This window comes from Poecile atricapillus, chromosome 2 (genome assembly GCF_030490865.1).
Source record: "Poecile atricapillus isolate bPoeAtr1 chromosome 2, bPoeAtr1.hap1, whole genome shotgun sequence".
Lineage (NCBI taxonomy): Eukaryota > Metazoa > Chordata > Aves > Passeriformes > Paridae > Poecile > Poecile atricapillus.
Window position 1 is genome coordinate 66,560,474 of NC_081250.1, and position 19,820 is coordinate 66,580,293.

The 19,820-nt window shown below is 42.9% G+C and overlaps 1 protein-coding gene across 7 annotated transcripts in view; it reads right to left on the bottom strand.

The window, feature by feature from the left end:
- The window catches only part of RREB1 (ras responsive element binding protein 1), a 122,062-nt gene that overhangs the window by 75,640 nt on the left and 26,602 nt on the right, over positions 1 to 19,820 (bottom strand). For 2 of the 7 annotated variants that reach the window (XM_058832491.1, XM_058832490.1), the window contains exon 2: positions 1,090 to 1,459. The exons of the other annotated variants lie outside the window; for them this stretch is intronic. In XM_058832491.1, the coding sequence (XP_058688474.1) occupies positions 1,090 to 1,120 (31 nt within the window). In that variant the 5' untranslated portion in view covers positions 1,121 to 1,459. The remainder of the gene's footprint in view (positions 1 to 1,089; positions 1,460 to 19,820) is intronic. 7 annotated transcript variants of the gene reach the window in all.

The window sequence follows — 19,820 nt, forward strand, 5'->3', positions numbered from 1 at the left end:
AAGTACCAAAGATCTCTCAGACTGAGGTTTATTTCTTCATCCAGGTGAAGGAGAAATCCAGCATTCAGAAAAATAGCTCTCTCCCACCACCTATGAACAAGGTGGCACAAGTTTTGTGAGCACACCCACTGGCTTAGACCAGCTGGCCAGTAGCCTTTGGGCTTGTTTGTAGAGCTCTAAATACTGAAATACAAAGCCTCTTTCTGGGTTTAGTTAGGTAAATTAATTACAGCAATAGATAGAGCTGGCAAGCCTCTCCAAGCTGAGATCCACACAGGAAAGCCACTTGCAAAATTTTAAACAGCAGAGCTATTCACCAGTGGTACCCTTCAGTTTGAGTTTTCTTTCTATTTTGAAGTACACGCAGTGCAAGCAACCTGTGGGAGGTGCTTCCAGCACACTGACAAAATGGAACAGCATCTGTTCATTTTCATAAACTGCAACAGGGCATAGGGATCTTGTTCATCAATTTCTTTTGGAATTCAGAAGTCCCTCAGCTTTACCAAAAAGTACAAGAAGCCTTCTCAGGAACAATGTATTTCTATCTGACTTGAAAAAATATGTATTTTTAAAACAAGAACTGCATACATACATACACACACACAAAAAAAAATCACCCTTCATCCACAACCATATCCAGCTGCTGACCTTCAGAGTTCTTTTAGTATAGTCTATGCTCTGGGACTTTAAAAGCCTAGCAGGCATTTCTAAAGGATTTTACAAAGTACACAGGCCTGGCCTTGTAAAAGCTCATGAGGAATCCATGGAGGTCATCGTGCAGCTTAGACAGTCTGCAAACAGCATAATCCATGTGCTGGTGAGGTAAGAAATGACCAAAGTCGGGCGGATAGACCTGAAGACTTCTGCAGGGAATGTTTCCTCCAACAATGCTGTAAATGCTGGAGGAAATGCCTGCTGATCTTCAAAGCCCTTCAGTAGGAACAGCTTTAAGTTTCCTGAACATGAGCATTCTGGTTGCAAGGCCACAATCCTCTTAGGCATACAGAGAAAAATATAAAAGGAAAAGAAACAAAAAAAAAATTTAAAATCCACTAAGGTTAGTAACTGCAAATAACCAGCAAGACTGACCCTCTACTTTGCAACGAGCTGTCGGATCCATCCAGCAAAGTTTTGATGTTCCTCGGCACAACAGCCACACGGATCAAGCAGCAGCTTACAATCTCTGCAGCTTTCCTTTTTCTATTCCAGGCAGTCCTCCACACGTGTAGACTCCTGGACCGCAATACTCAGTTGTTCGGACTACGAGGGGATGCTACAGCTGTGGCTGCACAAGGTGTCCACCGTAACTATATCAAGGCCACTGCAGTGTGCTGCACTGCCAGCAGAATTTTAGGTACAGCCTTCAGTTGCCTGACGGGTTTCACAGGCGACCATGAGTAAAGGGGAGTCTGGACACCTGCACACTGCAAAGAATTGCAGGAAGTTTATTTCAGGAACGCTGGGGAAAAAAAAAAAAAAACAGACAAAATTGTGAACAGGTTTCTTCAGTAAGTGAAGTTTCAAGTTGCTATTCCTCCAGCCAAAAATGTCTGCTGCTAGTCCAAAACCACCCTCTCCTTCCAAAAAAACATTTCTACTGCTAGTGCCTCACACATTTCCATGAAACAGATGATGCAAACAATTCTTGAAACAATTCACATATGAAAAGGGAAATTAATTTCCTTCTGCTGACTCCACCGATATATATTTAACAAAAACATTAGCCTGAATCAAACTCTTATGAACTGTGTATAGGTTCAACCCAATTCTGGGTAAAGTAGTACTTCCAAATAGAGAAAATTAAACAATAACGGCAACAAAAAGTTATCAAGTGGCCTGTGCATCCACCCCAATTTCTGCAGGAGGACAGCAAGAGTTTGCCAGTGGAAACTTGACTAATCACTTTCATATATGCACACATAGCAAAGCAACATTGTAATATCATAATCAGACCTACGATACTGGAAGTCACACTTTTTTTGAGGAGTGATGCTTCCACATTTACATTTTCTCAGGCATATAAATATACACACCCACACAGCCACCTTCTTTTCATTCTAAGTGTGAAATCACCTTGCTTTAAAGTTTTAAGCCAGTACACACTATAATAATATCTTTATTTACATCAATCTTGCTAAGGTCATGTAGAATATACTTTACAACCAGAAGTGAAGAAAACCTTAAGTATATTAAAAGAACCACAAAAGCAAAAAAATAATAATCTGATATTATTCATTGATTATGTTACAACTCTTTCAAAGAACAAACTGTTATTTCTACCCAACTAACAGATTCAATCCTCCAAATTTCACACAAAATTTGTGTTCATTCAGAACAAGAATATAAGACAAAGAAACCTCAACATGAGAACTTATATTTTCACTCAGATGCTAAATAGCAGGAGCTGTTTCTCACTTCCAGTTCAAACACTATGGTTTTGTAGAATGCTCTATATGCCTCATGGAACTCAACCATTCAATATAAAAAGATAAAAGAGAAGAATTCGAGCAATCAGTAGCTATCTCAACCTGTACAGCAGACAAGCACATCTTCTGAATGAGTTAAAACAGGAAACTGAAAGAAGAATACAAGCAAAACCACTAGTTAAGTGAATTATTTTTTACTGTAAGGTAAAAAACTTTTCTTAATCTAACCAGTCATTTCATACACAGTAACATGCAACTATCATTCTACCAAAAATAAGAAGAGAGTCACCATCAGATTTGTTTCACTCATTTCTTCATGTGAACTTCAAGTGGGGTTTCTGAAGCTAGAGGATTTTGCCATCCCTATCTACTAACAGCTGAAGACGGAACCTGGCCCTTTCCTTATCTGCTAGGGTCTGGCATACCTCAGGGGCTATGAAGGTAGGCACTTCCATAAACAGAAACATGTTCAGCATTTTCATACCAAGATTGAAACAATATTCAATACAGTTTTTACATAAAAAATATGAGAGCTTACAGGTTCAAAAGATTCTCAATAAATACACCCCTTTAAACTTCCTGAAATCTCCAAACATGGACAATTTCTGAAGTCACAAGGTCTTTAAAAGAGCAGTAAGCAAGCTCCCTGAAGGGTGGGGTAATTGGGAGGGTTATCACACCTCTGGGGGAAGTCACAGGCTCTATCTTGGCAGTGTTTCATCCCTTCATATACCCAGGGGACTGATTAGTTCATGATAAGCAATTAGGCACCCTAGGGAGGACGGTTAACCGTCTTACCAAAACAATAAGGCTGCACAAATGTAAGTCTCATTAGATTAAAGAAACACTATCTGCAGAACAGCAAATTTGTGTTTATTCCCTTCTACTGGAACTTGCAAGTACTACATTTTGCCTACATATGGCACACACAGATCTCAGAAATCCCAAATTTGAGCACGTACTTGCTGCTAAATTGGTAACAAATGCTCTGAAGCATTTTCTTTCCCAAGACACTAGTGCTGTGATGCAGGAAAAAAGGAGGAGGGATGGAGGAGAGGAACACAGTAAATACTGATTAGAAGACTTTAACTAGAAATCTCATTCATTTAAATTCTCTTCCTTATTGTTAAAACAGTCCCTAGCCAAGGATGAGCTGCAGAAAGTGGGACCAGGAAAGGCTGTATATGGCTGAATGCTGATTGAATTTCAGAATGAGACCCCCAGTCAGCAGCAGACCCATTACACGCCTTGCTCCTAAAAAGAAAAAATTGTTCTGGGAAGCTCCTGCCTGCTGTGGGACTTTTGGTGAGGCACCTACGCGTATCACAGTCCTACCCATGTTAAATCTTTATCTCTGATGAAGCAGAGGGACAAATTCATCTTTTGCTTGCCAACTGATGTAAAACCTCCAACACACCCCGATGGTGCTGCTCCTGACTTACATCAGGCTCAATGTATTTCAAAGTACTTTGACGGCTTAAAATATGAAGGAATGCTTTTCAGTAAGACGACCCCCTGTCCTTTTCTGTTCTTTTATCTTTTTTTAACAGTTTGCCATCCAGTGATAGGAGGGAACCCCAGCTGCATAGCCTGGGCTTTTATCTTCTGCTGACCATGCAACAACACAAAGCTCAGTGCTGGATTTCCTGCTGCTTGCCGAAAGGGGCTGTTCAGCTTGTTTAAATATTACTTGCCTTGGGAGCCTTGGAGTTGTGCCCAAGCACTGTACTGTATCTTCCCAGCATCCATTTCAGCATGTACTTTAAAGGTCTTCAGGTTCCATGTACTATGCTCCCTCTCTGCTATGGGAGGAGCCTCATGACTCCAGAAAAGAAAAGAAACCCCATTCAACTCCTCCCTCTCTCCCCATTTTCCCCACTAATCCCTCTGCCTCATTCCATTACACAGGTAACAGAAGTCCCTGTTCATCCCAAAAGTATGCAAACACATTTAGTCCTGTAAACTGAACCAACTGCAACCAAGGCAAAAGACATTTCGGTACAAAAGGCTATAGCTAGGAGGAAATCAGATGCCATGTATCCTGTACAGCAACCTACCAGTGTGCACTAAGCAAGCAACCAAGAAGGTACAGTAGCAGAAGTGGATCGAGTACAGCACCCTCCTGCCATACTAAACTTACAGTCTCCACCGTGGATTTTAGAAAAAAAAAAAAAAATCTTTAAACACAACCTTCTCTGAATTTTCAAACTTAACATTAGGGCACTTTCCTTTTCCGTTCAGAGCGCTGATGAAAAAAACCCATGGTTTTCACAAAACCAGAAAGGATATTCCAGCCTTTAGGAATTCTTTCAGAAACACTCCTTTTCACAATTACTGTGCCAATGGGATGTTGAATTCTGGCTACAAGGTCAGGAGGAGATAACCTTGGCCAATAGAAATCATCTGCATCAGCCCAAAGGCAGCTCCAGGCCACCCATTAAGCAGCCCAGCAGGCCTCCCTGTTAACCTGCGCAAAGCCAGAAACAGCTGATAGAATGGAGAAGCAGGAGGTAAAAATCCAGATTCACAATCCATCTGTGACAGCTGGGGACACAGCCATTCAAATCAGGAAGACTTCAGTAAATACTGACTGTGAGAACTGTCCTGTAAGATGTCTCTCATTTTCCATGGCAGCTGGGATGCAGAAATATATGCACTCCCACAAACTGATGCAGGATTGCAGGAAACTCAAGGCTAGAAGTGAAAACCTGCTTTTAAGCCATTCTGCTTTGCCTCAGCCTGAAGCATACAGACTGATTTAACCTGATGTAAGCCACAGCTGTCATTCAGAAGGACAGACTGCCAGTCCTCACTTTACCTCACAGCTCTGGCCACGTGTTCTCCCTCCGGCCTCATGCCAGTTCTAGAGTTTGAACAACCACATGGTGATCCAGGATCATGGAACAGATCTGAATTGAGATTTGCGTTTGTTTGGGTTTGGTTTTTGTTTGTACTCAAAAATGCACATACATTTAGTTTCATCAACAGCCTTCACACATGGGAGCTGAGACATAGTCAAATTACACCCTCTATTTGAGTGAGGGATGAGAGACCTGAGCAAGAATGTTGTCGGTAACTCTACTCCTGTGGTGCTGCAGTACCGGGGAAAGATGAAAAGATGTAGTGGAATGAACCCACAACCGGCTCCATCTCCAGACTCCCTCCTCCTGCTCCCCCCTTGCTTCCTTCTCTCCAACTCAGAGATAACTTGCAACATCTCTGCCATAAAAACTTTTAAAACTATACCTGAACTTCAGTTTTCCAACTAAACCCAGTGAAAATAAGTTGACAGTAAACTACCATAATTAAAATGTCTCTACTGCACCTCTCCCGTGGCATCCCTGGATGAGGAGAGTAAGAAAGCAAGAGCAGTCTTAGGCAATGAGTTTGTACTTTTCTGCTTACCTATCCAACTTTCCCTACATCAAGGACTGGGTGTAACTTTTGCCCAGCACTAAGCACAAAACAAACACATCAAAAATATCCACCTCCCTTCCTCCACATGGGTGAATTAAGCCTAATTTTCAACTCATTTGTTTGTAAACTTTTGCCAGTGACCCTTTCCCCATCCACAAAGACCAAATTTACCTACTCCAATATCACTCATGCTTCATTAAATCACATCACTAACAGTGCTGGAACAGCCTGCCACCATGTGCCACATGCACCAACCATGTCTCCAGAGCCACCAGCAAGTAAGGCAAGCAGCTCACCTGGAGTCCCCAGTTACTTTAGAGACAATATTTACAAACCTTGAGCCCTTGGATTTAACATACAGCACAGTGGGAATGGCACACATGCTTCCACAGGGGCAGCTCACCTCCTAGAGAGATCGGTATTTATTGTAAAATGCATCACCTTAAGGGCATGGGATGGGACAGAAGTAGAGAAAAAAAACCAAAGCTGCAGAGGGACAGGACGTGTTGCCCTGAGCATGTCCTCAGGCACTGCTAGCTCACATTGCTTGCACCATCTGATCTCTCAAAGCTAAACATGGAATGTAGGTAGCAAGTCATAACGCTGCACAGGCCTGGAGACGTGACCCATCAGCTGTTTCTGCATTATAATTATTGCACTGGGGCACAGCAGGACCAAAAGTTTGCCTGGGCAGATTTCTGCAAAGTTCTGGCTTGTTAGAAATGACAAGAAAGGTCACATGCTGCTTTCAGATTTGTGATTACAGTCACTTTTCTGCAGGCCTGGCATTCCCTGTTTAAAATCCTCAGCCTGCAAGAAAAGTGGAAGGCCCAGAGCTGTTTGTTATTCAAAACTGCATTAAGAAGTGAGATTCCACAGAACCGTGGTCTCTCTCAGCCCCCTTCATAAGACACACAGGAGTTTCACATAGATGCAGTGAAGCAGCACTCCTGAATTACCATTCTCTGCATTTCTCAGCTGGTCTTGGTCATTTCCCCTTCAGGCCACTTCTGCTCCCAGGCTTCTCTCACTCTTTTTATTTTTAAAGTTTCTGCTACTAATAAAAAGCCTGAAAACCTTATTGCAATACCATAATTTCCTTGTATTATCATATTCTCTAGTGAACTGATTAATTCTCAGAGTGATCCTGACCCTCAGCTCCCACTGGGCCTCAAGTGATGCAAAATGCTTCTTTCAGATTTTCCTCCATTTTATTTTTGTCCCAACATGTACAGAGTACAAGACTCAGTTTTGCAACTCTGGGCTTAAAATGCAACTATCTTCACTTTTAGGAAATCTGACTGCTCAGAATTAAGCAAAGCTAAAAGAGTACAGGTCAGTAAGGAAATCATTTCATCCTATATATATTCAACACATTGTACTGTCCAGGTTTTGCTCTGTAAACTTTAAATTATTAAGAGCCCAGTTTTGTCAGGCAGTGACATGAAGTTTAGTCATGAAGAAATCATCAACAAAACCTGTAGAAGGAGAATAAAAACAGCAGTACACAACTACAGCATTTCTGTTATACAAAACAGAGCAGGCACTGTAAATCTGGATATGACTGCCTTTAGAGGACTCGAAGGCTGGAGGGATGCTTTCAGGAGGCCACTTTGAGCTACATCAAGCTTCCTGCTTAACACCATGTGGACTCATCCTGCCCTCCCACCCATCCCTCAAACAAACAAAATAATCTTAGCACTTTTAGCATATTTCCCAACCAAGATGCACTCAAAGCAAAATCACTTTGAGGGCCACACACTAGAGGGATATTGCCCAAAACTTCTAAGGCGCTATGTTTTGCAAGAGCAGAGGGGTAATGGGATGCCAGGGGGTTAACAGGAAGACGAACACATCAGTAAGTGATGAACAAGTCTGTAGGTCAGAAAAGCACACTTGAGGCTAAGAGACCAAAACCTCTGTGAGCACAAGAAGAGCACCCCTCTCTAAGAAACCACTTTATTATTCCCCCCATCCCCTCCCTGATACCCTTCTCTCCCTACTGTCATTCAGAACAGCAAGGCAGGTTATGTCTAACCATGCACCAGAAGAATTGACTAATACAGTGTCACCCAGCCCACCCCAACGAACCCTGCTAGTGGTTAACTTCAAGTTTTTGCTTTACTGATGGCATTACACTGCCAAGGGTTCCCTTGTCTTTGCACACATGCCGCCTTCTTAGAAATGCCAAATCTGCTCAAACCCAGATTTACAAACACACGCACAGATATTCTACACATCTGCTTCCACCTGGTGGATACCAGAGATGAAGACTGCAGCATTTTTAATAAAGACAGACGTGTAAACCCACCTCTAAAATTAGTTGCATGGTAATTCTGTGGGCAAGTGGAGAGAGCAGACCACTGGCTGGCTCAGGGGCAAGGGAGAAGTTTGCAAGAAATAGAGTAAGAATCACTAAATTGTTTAAACTATTTTTAAGTTCATTTTTTCCCTCTAAGAAAACAAACAAAAAAGGGATTTTTCTTTCATTTTGAGGAGTTCTTTGAAAGAGAACAGGACAGAGCTATTCAATATTGCTCTGGGGTGCTTATCATGAATAACTTCGATCATCTTGTTAAAGAACTTAAAATTCTCTTTCCACAGTCCCCCCTTCCATAATCAAGTAAAAAAAATAAAAAATTATACATATACATGGAATATAATCAAAATAAAACCATAAAGTAATTTATTGTTAGCCATAACTACAGAAAGCAGGGGTTCTTTTAACACTTCAGCAAAGCAAATGAGAAATGACAGGGAGTATCCTGAGAAACTCTGTTGCAAATTCTTTCAGGTCTGGTTTCTAAAAATTTCCTTGCTATGATACCTGCAAATGCAGCTTTTGCAGTAACTTCCAGTTCCATTTTCATACACATATTTTTAAATACAGCAGCAGCCTTTGCCCTGTGTATCGGGCACCAGGAGTATTTAATTCTTTGTGGCCAAGGTCTGCAGGAAAGCTGACTGGAGATCCTAGAGGTGTGACACATTTCTTTTTTGCTCTAAATACTTCTGACTGGAAGCAAAGGTAAGTATTTGCTTATTTGCTCCAGCCTCAACCTGTTTCCCTCTTGCACCCACAGCAGCTTAGTAAGATACAGTCAACAGACTACTGCAAATTACACTTAAGGGCTCATTACAAATCAAGGCCTCAGTCTTGCTAATGAACTGATACTAATAGGTTCATTCTATGGAGGAGAATCATTAGCTTCAGTAGTGGTCCCTGAATCAGGAAGTTTGTTTACATCACATGCACAGGTATTTACAATCTTCTGGGCTCTTGTTTTTATTTAGGAGACCAGTGGTGTTTGGCAAGGAGTGCAAATCTTGTCTGACAACTTTCAAGCTACCCTTACTCCACATGGAGCAGAAGTGCCTACAGAGTAAAGCACATTCACAAGAACAGCATTTTCATGTTACACCAACAAATTCCTCAACCAGGAATTCTATACGTATACCTGTACATCACAGTGCAAGAGAAACAATCACACAGTCCCCACATGTGTTTTGCACCTGAAAGAGTGGACAAATAGAGATCACTAAAGTGCTTACTTAAGATGTGGGACTAGGTTACTAAGTTCAGTCTTTATAGAGCTGAAATGACTTGCTCTGGAACAAGATAGACATGAGGATGCTCAGCTTTCACTGGATCATGCACAGTCCCTCTCACTTCTGAATTACAACAGACATTAGGACCAGACCACACTGAAGAAATCACCATTGCCATTGTCAGCTATGATAACAAATAACTTATTCTATTGATGGCTGTAATTCCAGTCTCCCACCCACTTTCTTTCTCAAATCTCAACACCCCTGCATTACAGCTTTGAGAACTTGAAGAACTGGTCAACTTTCTCCCCCTTGTTTGGGATTCAAAGTTTGCAGTAGGTTTTTTTCTATTTTCTATTAAAAAGGGGGACAAGAAAGTAATTTAAACCCTGAAGTCAGCCACTTTTCCCCCAGCTTCATTCTCAGAAATGGCTGAAGAATTTTTTTACTACTTACTTCTCTTTCAAAAACAAATGTGGCCTGAAGCTAAACACCTGACATGCAGTGTTTCAGCACAAATGGTTAAAGCTCTGTAGAGCCACATGCAAGAGAAAACAGGGGCAGTAATAATGCTGCTGGTGATCTCCAATTGGAAATCCTCCTGGCAGCCCAGCTTGTTTCATGCAGAGCAACTTACTGACATTCTCTTTCCATTCCTCTCCCTGATGACTCTCTCACTACACCTGGAAATTAGGAAGCTGACTAAGCTCCCTAAAAACTGGTCTGGTTAGCCCCAGTCACCCCCGCTCCAAAACAGTGAAAGCAGTGTGACATCTCAGCAGATGAGGCCTGAGACTAGACTGGTGGAATTGGCAGCAAACATTGAAGGTACCTTTTTTTCCTTGAGTCCAGTTGCTGTCATGGACCCTCATTCCAAATGTCAAGAGAGATTTTCAACGCATTTTTGCAGTTGCTGACTTTAAGCCCACAGGATAAACCTCATTTGTGATTCTTCACAACTCAGAAAATGCTTGGAGAAATGGCAGAAGAAAAGCTGAAATTCTCTTATAGTCACATAAGCCCAAGAGTCACAGCCTTAACACTGCCAGCTTCCCATCTCATTATGTGTCTTGCAATACTTGTTTTTGTAATCATTTTCCATGCTGTCTACACAAAAAAAGTACCTCGGAAGCCAGAATAACTACATTCCTCAAACATGGACCCTTTCCAGACTCACCCCAAACCTTTCTGTGCTTAAGGTCCTATATACACTGCTAAGAACACAGCTCATTTACAGGCCCAGCAGTTAATTCACCTTCAAGTAGCCGTAATTTTGAGGATGAACACTTCCTAAACTTCTGAATCCCTGATGGCTGTGTGAGGGAAGGCAGGCTGTCTCCTGCTTCCTCTGCATTCCCGGATGGCAGGACAGGACTGCAGTGCGGCCTACCCGTCCTGCTCTGCCCCAAGCACACCAGTGTGTCCCCAGGCACACGGGCTGCCATCATGGCGACTGCTGCATACTGCAGATTCGTTCTTCCCAAGAAATTCACACCCACAAACCACCTGCTTTCCAGTTTTATCTTTTCAACTCTCTCTTTTTTTTTTTTTTTTTTTTTTTTTTTAAGACAAAGACATCTCCTCCCCCTCACTTCCTCATCACCTCCACTCAGAAAGCCTGAGGCTCGCTGATCCCATGGTAGATGGCAAGGCCTTTGAATCGGTGTCTGCTGGCTGGTCCAGAACCAGTCTAGGTAATGTTCAGACAGGGCACACACCACAAACTCTCCTTCAGAAACTTTAAAATCCAAAATGCAAATACTCCACCCATCACCTTGAATGCTGTCAGGCAATAAAATGCTAACAAAAGAAGTCACAGTAGGAGAAGTCTCTGGCTACCTGCCTGGGGTCTGATGACTGCAGGTAAGTCCTTGAGAGGAAGGGATGTGATCCGGCCACAGATCCAGACCAGGCCCGGTGCTCAGCTCTCCTGGGTTCCTGCATTTCTCAGCCATAACGAACAGTAATGGCAGAGCACCAAGAGCCACCCCAACTCAACAGTGACTATGTCCTCTTATTGGCCTGACACAATGCCACAGACATCCCAGGACTCAACACCACCAACTCAGAAGTACCATCCTCTATAACTACATCGAAACAAACCTCATTTTGGAAAGGTTTTTAAGAACACAAAGTCACAATCCTTCTAATTTTTGTACAACGAAGAAACCCCTGCAATACCCTGCCTTGTCTGCTTCAGGCCTTGAAAGCTGCCAGAAACAGATGAAGGATGGAGGGACAAGGAAGATTTTTGTGATGAATACACTTTTCAGAAAGTTTTAGAAATAACTGTACAATCACACAGATGCAATGCATTGCTCAAGTAAGTACTTAAACTCAAAACAGGAACTATTTTAAAAATCACAATGCCTTTAGGTTTTATATTTATTTACTGTTTTGACTGCAAAGGATAAATGGTCTCCTGTAATATAAAGTTACTTTTCAACCTCAATATATAATTAACACAGGAACTGATAGCTTTACAGAAATAGCTCTTTTCTATGCACTTGTATCATAGATTCAATGGCACAAACACAAGGATGCCTACCTGCAAGGTTCATAACCACACCTCTGCATTAAAAAGATTACTGAGCAGTCTAACAAAAGGGTGTTTTCTTTTAGTGCACCCTGATTCTGTATCACCCAGCCCATTTGCAATCTGTAACACTGATATCACTCAACTGATATTTACTGATATTTGGAGACAAAGGGACCCATGTTTCTCCTTCAATCAGATTTAATAAATCCACTAAAGTCAAAACAAAACGAGTCAAGAGACAGAAGAATCAGGCCTTTGGGATGCTATACTACTGTCTCCCGTGTGGTTAATTTTGATGAGCTTGTTGAAGCACAGCCTTTAGCCAAGTGCTTTTTCATACAAACATCCATAGCTCAGAGACGATTAATCACCATTTATTACTCACCTTCTGGCAACACCCACTCTAAGCTAGGCACCATCCAGACACATTAAGACAGACAGCCCCAGTCTGAAGGCTTTGTGCTAAAAGAAAGCCATTTCTGAGACCCAATCCTGATGGAGAGGTATCTACAGACCCCCGTGGTACTCAGCACAGCTACTGGGATCTGCCAGAATAAAGGCACTCACAGGAACATTTAATCACAAATACCAATCTTTCAAAAAGGGACAAGGTACGTATGAAATACACCGGCTATACCTACTTTTCAGTACCTGTTAACTGCTACTGGTGTTACGGTACAAGTAAGCCTCGTGAAAGGATTTTTGCTGAAGAAATAGGGTGAATCTTCATAGGTTTATCGATCAGAGCCCCTCACTTGGTTACAGGAAAGTAGTTACTCTGTTCTTCTGCAGCATTAGTAACTTCTCAAACAAAGAAGCCTGATTGAGGCAGACAGTGAGGGGCTTATCAGCTTAGGAAATGGGAAGGATGGTCCAATTAACTGCCAAGCAGTCAGACATAATTCACTCTGACCAGGCCAATGAGAGACGAGCCCCAGAAATGCATGTCCTGTCCATTTATGTAACACCCAAACATTCCCCCTGCAAAGGCTTCCCTTCTGGAAGCACTGCCTAAGTAAATTCACCTGTATGGACCTGCATCTAATTAAGCAACCATCTCAGTGGTACAGGAGACATTACCAGTCGCTACACTGCTGAACTCAGGCAGTAACAGGCATCACCAAGCAGACAGCCAAAATGCTCTGTGCAAGGTTATCTGGGGTCCACACCACTGCGCTGTCTTCTCACACATCAACAGGACAAGATGTAGAAGGCACAAAAAGGAAAAAACCCATCCTGGTGTAGGTAGGAAGGCTTCATCTCATTTTCCTGAGCTACTTCTGCCTAGCAGAGAAATAGTCAGAATGTTACTGAAGTAATTTCACTATGTTAAAAACAAACAAGCAAAAATACCTGAAGGCAAACCATATGCAAGAGCTGATTAGTTGTGAATTGAGCCACACTGCTGCTCTTCATCTCCTCTGCCATGCTTAGTACCCGGCTAGCACAGGGTAAATAGAGAGAAGGCCAAGAGAAAGAGTAAGGGGAGAAATTCTACCAAAGATGCTAGAATGAAAAGAGTTCTCAGTCAATCAAAGCTCTAACTTGGGATCCATCACCTAGGATGAAACAGGCATTTGAAGTCGAGAGAAGAGAAAAAAGAGAAAAACATGCCCTCAAAACACTGATTTGTAAACACAAACATCTGATGTTTAGGGGAAGCGTGGAACCTTTATTCTGCTAAAAAATGTGCATGAAGGACCTGGTCCATCCTTTGATAAGGTACCTTGTTTTGTGTAATCCTGTTTTTAAGTGCCAGACTTAAGACTGTCACAGTCAGGAAATCATGCTATGAGCAGGAAAGGTAAAAAGTCCAGTTGTGTGGAATATTTATGTTACATATGGCAACATCCTATTTGTCAGGCAGTTACCAGGAGCTAAGGAATCTGTGTGGTACCAGCAAATTTGCCTTGCAGCAGGGTGTCAGAGCAAGCACAAACCAGACTATATATGGTATGTTTACTGAATGATTAGGCATAAACATGTTACAGAAGAAATTATGTCTTGTATTAGACGCTGGGCTTCCTGCTGCAAGGCAAACCATCCTGCTCAGAAAGCAGTCTGTCACACATGCCTCATATGCTTCTGGTTGTGGGTGCCAGTGAAACCTCTAGAAAACAGGAACAGGTTATGTGGCAAGTAATGATTAACTATGTGGAGGATCAGCCCTCCAAGCTCCACCCGCCAGCATTCCCTGTCTCTTTGCTGCTCTTCCTCCCCCGCTGCTTTTCGCTCGGGACTGTTTGCGGGGCGAGCCGGCAGAGGGGACGAAGGCACTCATAGGCACATGCCGCGCCGAGCGCTGCCTCTGCCACAGGATGACGGGCACGGACAAGTGCACCCTCTTTTTCTTAAGAAACAGCTGGCAGCAGGCGAGCCAGCGCTGCAACCATCCGCCTGCCCCCCGTCCAAACCCAGCTGGCACAGGCCTATTTCACAATGGGGAGGAGGGGGGAAAATTCTGAGAGGGTAGATAGAGGGAGGAGGGTGTACTGAAGATGCCTTAAAGCACAGAAGAAAGTTCATATCTGGCTTCTGCGTCCTGCCTAACCTGTTTTGTGGCATGTTCCGGTTAACTCTCCTTTTGGTCGAGGTTGTTCGTTGTTTTTCTTTTGGCATCCAAAGCCAAATTGCAGCCCCTTCTCTTCTCTCCTCTGACTCCTTTCACACTCCATCACACCCCAGTACAAACATGCGCACACGGAAGAGAGATGCCAGAAAACAAAACGCTGAGTTCATCACAGACTGAAACTGGATGCAGAGTTTCTTTACTGAGGGAACTGGATCTTCCTTGTCAACTCACCAGGACCATCAGCCCTCAGGTGCCAGACTTCTCACCTTCATCACTACTTTTTGACATTAGCAACTCATAAAAAACCTTAAAACTACACAAAGTGGTAAGGGGGTGTGAAAACCAAAGGAAAAAAAAAGCCCCAAACCTCAAAACACCCACCTGGAAGATTGCATGCCACACAAATGTAACCAGAGCACAGTGCGGGAGCAGCAGCAATCACAGCACCAGGACATACCATCACCATCACAGCAGATTTATGCCTTCACTGTGTAGAGTATTTACAGGGTTAATGAGCAGCCCAAAGATCAGAAATAAACCTGCTAAGCAACAAAAGCATCAACTCCAAGCTGCGCTGGGTGGTTTTTGACAGGGGTTAAGCAGTCAGTAACCAATGACAAGAAGTTGGTGGTGGTTCAGTAGCCATTTTAAGCAGCAGATATATTAATCATGGGAGTGCAGTAACAAAAGAACCAGGAGCAAAAGCATGCTTCAGAAACGAGGACCCCTAAAAGCTCAGCAGCACACACATCCCCTTCTGTCATGTGTAAAATAAACTTAGAGAAGCCAGCAAAGAAGAAAGATTATTCCATGACCTCCAGAGCACAGCAAATCCCTCAGAGCAATGAGTGCTAGGCATCAGAAACTTCCTGGTTTCCAGGCCGTTGTTTCACATGTTTTCTGGGGAGTTTGCATGCTGTGGGAAAGATTCCCAAGTACACTGAAAGCAAGCCTGCAACATCCCTTTCCACTCCCACAGCAAGTATGCAGTCCATAAAAGATTAAAGTGCTGGAAACATATGCTTGAGCAAAGATTCATCTTTTTTTTTTTAAAAAAAACCAAAACACATCAACCATTTAGCAGTTGATGCATTTATCAAAATATTTTGTCATCCCTTTTTTAAGACAGCAAGGTGGGGGGCAGGGAGATGGAGCAAGTGAGCAAGAGCATGCGAGACACACGCAGCCTGAAATTTGAACACCGTTTTACAGATGTATTTACTATCGTGCTTTTCTTTGGGGGCTTTTCAGGACAGGGTGGCTTTTGTCTCTGTGCTATATACTACCCAGCTCATAACAAATGAGCAATCTCAGAGTAAACAGATCTGGCTCCTTCTCTGAATCTACTGGGATGCTGAGGCACAAGAAATGGGCCTGAAAAAACTTCTGTTTGATTATGATTCTGATCAATCCCTTTGGTCATGCAAATGCCTGAAATCTGGTACAATTATTAATTGTGCTGCAGTTGCATGAAAGAGAACAAGCTTCCCTCTCACACCCTCATCCTGTGGGTAACACTATGTGGGCAGTAAATATATGAAGGAACATGGTGAAGCTGGGGGGTGTTTGTAGAAATCTCCACAAAAAGGCTTCACAGCTGTACATTTTATTATTTCTTTTTGGTGGATGAATTACGGACATTACAGGCAAGGCTGACTGATGCCCAGACACGTCTGGGTACCCAAAGGAGAGTGAATTGGGGAATCCTCATCTCTACTCACTGCTGCCTTTATTAAAGAGAGAAAATCAAAGGTGTTTCCGATCTTCCCCATTTCTTAAACACTATGATGATGGAGCATGGAAAGTATTTCTACTAAGCACAAATGAGTAATTTCTAAACCGGTGGGTTTGCTTTCGAGGTGTTCTTATTTGTTGGAGGGGATTCAACAGGTATGAGAGGAGACATGGGAAAAAGAGAGCACTGTGCTTTTAAAGACAAACTCTTGGCATTGAGACAAGTGAGGCAGACAGTGTTGACTAAAACCTGAAGCTGTGATTCAGCTGCTGGGACCAGAGTCTCATGAAGCCTCGCTGTTTTACAGCCTGTGCTCGTGTAACTGAGAATGGAGACGGCACTTTCCAAAGGCTGCTTTCCAGGACCGAGAGGGAAATGACAGAGCAAGAGCATTCAGCCAGCATGGTACCAAACTAACCCCCAAATCATGCACGTCTCAGACTGCCAGAGGGCTGCTGTGGCACTATTTTAGCTGTGAACCAAGCATCACAGGTGTGTGTGCACCGTAGAAACCTGAGCTCAGAAATACAAACGACAACCCGGATGGGATGGAAGCAGTGCCTGACGGAAGTGCAGCCTCTCCAGCCTCCCCCGACACATCCTGGCCCAGCACAGCAGCCCCTCCCTCACAGTGTTTCAGCCGAAAACAGTATATTCTGCTGACCATAGAAGAGGGGTAAGCAAGGCAGGTGGTGAGAAAGAGTGTCAGGTTTGACATCAGATGACATTTCCTAGACATAATTAAAAATATAAAATGCAGCACATCTTTAAATGGTTACATCTATACAGTCACCAGCCCTGTGACACTGAACAAGAAATTGTGGTGGTGGGGGAGATAAACAGCGGGTTGATGACAAACAATAAAACATAAATGAGCGCATACTCTTTCAAAGTGCTACATGTATTTTCTGTTTAGTTATAACTGAGTATGTCCCCAACAAAAAAACCTGTATTTGTAATATACCATGCATCCATTTTATAAAATATTTTAAAATGTGCTTTTGCCTTGGCCCGCCTACACAAAATAATGAAGAAATATCACCCATCAGGAAATCCCTAAGAAAAATAAACCTCAAAATAGCATGGTACACTCACTGAGTAACATGTATTTCTGCAAATCTCCTGTTCTTTATATATTTTGCATCTGAAAACTGCAAGTCTCACATGCGTGCACACACAAAAGACAGACAGACTGCTGCTGTGGACAAAATGGTGCCATTTAATACAAAAATCTGGTTTATGCATAGCCTGGCTGTAGTGCATGCTGGGCCCAAGCAGAGTGGGATGCAGCCAGTTATATCGAACAGTTGTGCCCTCAGCAACAAATGGTGCATTCATAAAACTGGAAAAGCCTCTGTCTCGGGGATCACAGCTCTGCAAAGGAAACAATCGCTTGCTGACATTTTCTGAGGGAGGATATGGCCAAAGGAGGTTGAGGGGGAGAAGTATGATCTACAGGAAAGTTATGTTCAGAAGAAACACCAAAATATAATGGAAGAAAACCCAAATCTGCCACTGAGCTCTCTTTGCACTCTCCCTCTATCAGCTAGTCTCTAACAAAAGAGCAAGGCCACCTGAAAAGACATGTGGTTGGAAAACACTTGGCCAGTCAAGAGTATAGAAGAAAAAGAAGAAAAGAAAAAGCTTTCTTGTGGAACGCTGGCCCATGAAGAAGCGACAGCCATCATGCAGGCTGCAGTACACAAAGCTGCATGTGACAGGCAGTTTCTCACAAGTTTTTTACCCTTGCCTTTATTAGCTATGCCACCTCCACACTGTTAACTAAAAGCCAACATCTGGTGCTAGCTAAATGTCACCACAGACAGTCCCTTTAATAAAAATTTAAAGAGTCTGGGTCCCAACAAGGAAATCATTAGTGCTTTGAATGTAAGACCCTACGTGAGAGCTTCAAGTCTGAAAAAATCCTGGCTTTTAAGCTGCCCAGAGCAGTGACTTCGGCATGCACTAAACTCCTTTTCCAGGCCCCATGCCACCTCGCTCTACGGATGCTCAATTCATAGATTCTGGCCCATGCATAGCCCATTTGGATGGTTCAGCTGGTCAACACTGTGTGCTGGGAAGCCCAAACAGGTCTGTGGATGTCCAGGTCTTGCTGCAGGATGGGAGCGTGCTGTCCAGTGTGTCCTTGGCCTAGGGAGCTCTGGCTCCTGAAGCTGAAATGCCAGACACTGCAATCAGCCCTAAACACACCTGGCATCTCTGAAAGCAAACCTGACCTGTCCCTCAGATGCACGAGACACCCATGCAAGTTGATGCAAAAATGCTCCCTTTGGAGGTAAGCAGTTAAGAAGCACGGCTTATTAATGAATACCTGTCACCTGCTCCATTCTACTGAGCTAAGTAATAAAGCAAAAAAAACCCACATCATACACTATAACTGAAGCTCTGAGTCAGTGGCAGTTCCTGTAAGACACCAAAAGAATTGAGCCCACCTGTACATTGATAGGAAATAAGAAACAACTCTCCCCAACCACTCCTGGTTGCCTGAGGCTGTGGTGGGGCATGCACCCTATTTCCTCCTGGCGCTCATGCAGCATAGAGGTCTCACATCTATGTTTTCACCAACCGAAGTTTTCACATAAAAAACTTATCTCAACAGTTTGGGAGAACTGACACTGTCTTCCACAGCCAAGGCAAATCCAGCTGAAGGAGAGATGACAAAAATTTTGTGGCTGACAGAATAAGTCCCTCCAATATATTAGCAAGAGTGTGCGTTTTAAGACATTATTAAGAGTCCTCTTGCACTGAAGCCTTTGCAAGGGTATCTAAAAAGGGGATGTATGTAATTCTTCCCATCCCCAGTGCACCTAATGGTCTTCTGAGAGCCTATTATGAAACCATTTCAGAGGTGAACAGGACTGTGGTCCCACAGACTGACAGTAAAAGTATTTTTCCACAGACGTTTAAAAAAACCCAAGCAAGTAACCAACCAACTAACCAAAAAAAGGCAAAACAGGATGAATGGTTCTTCAAGAAGAGAGAGTGAGCCACTCCTGTACCTCAATGCCGCAAGCAGCCAAAACCTGCAAGTCCTTTGGAGTTGAGGAATAAACATTGGGAGCATGCATGGCAAGCTACAGTGGTGAGAACTGAGCCATAGCTATCGAGGCACTGGAGAATGAATGGCAATGCTTTTGCTTACCAGCTGTGCACTGCAAATTATTGCTTTTGCAAGAAAGCTTGCACTATAGTTGCATAAATAATTTCAATAAAATGATATAAAAAGCCACTTCATTAAGGCTGATTATCAGCCTTAATGGTTATCAGAGACCTGCAGCAAATACAAAACTGCAAAACCTTTTACAGAGGCATCAAAGCAATCTAAAAACTGTCTGACTTTACTCTTTGGTCAGTTTCCAGATAAGGCAAAAGTCTACACATGCATGTAATGTTTTGTACATGCTCCCATTAAACCTGCCCTCTGCATTCTAGAATTCAAGTGGCACACATGATTTGGTTTCCTTCCATAGGCTTTACAAAGGCTTCTAATGCAACACATGATCGACTTACTAGGAAATTGTTTGTTTGTTTTAAATTTGGAGAAGGCAGCAAAAACACCTG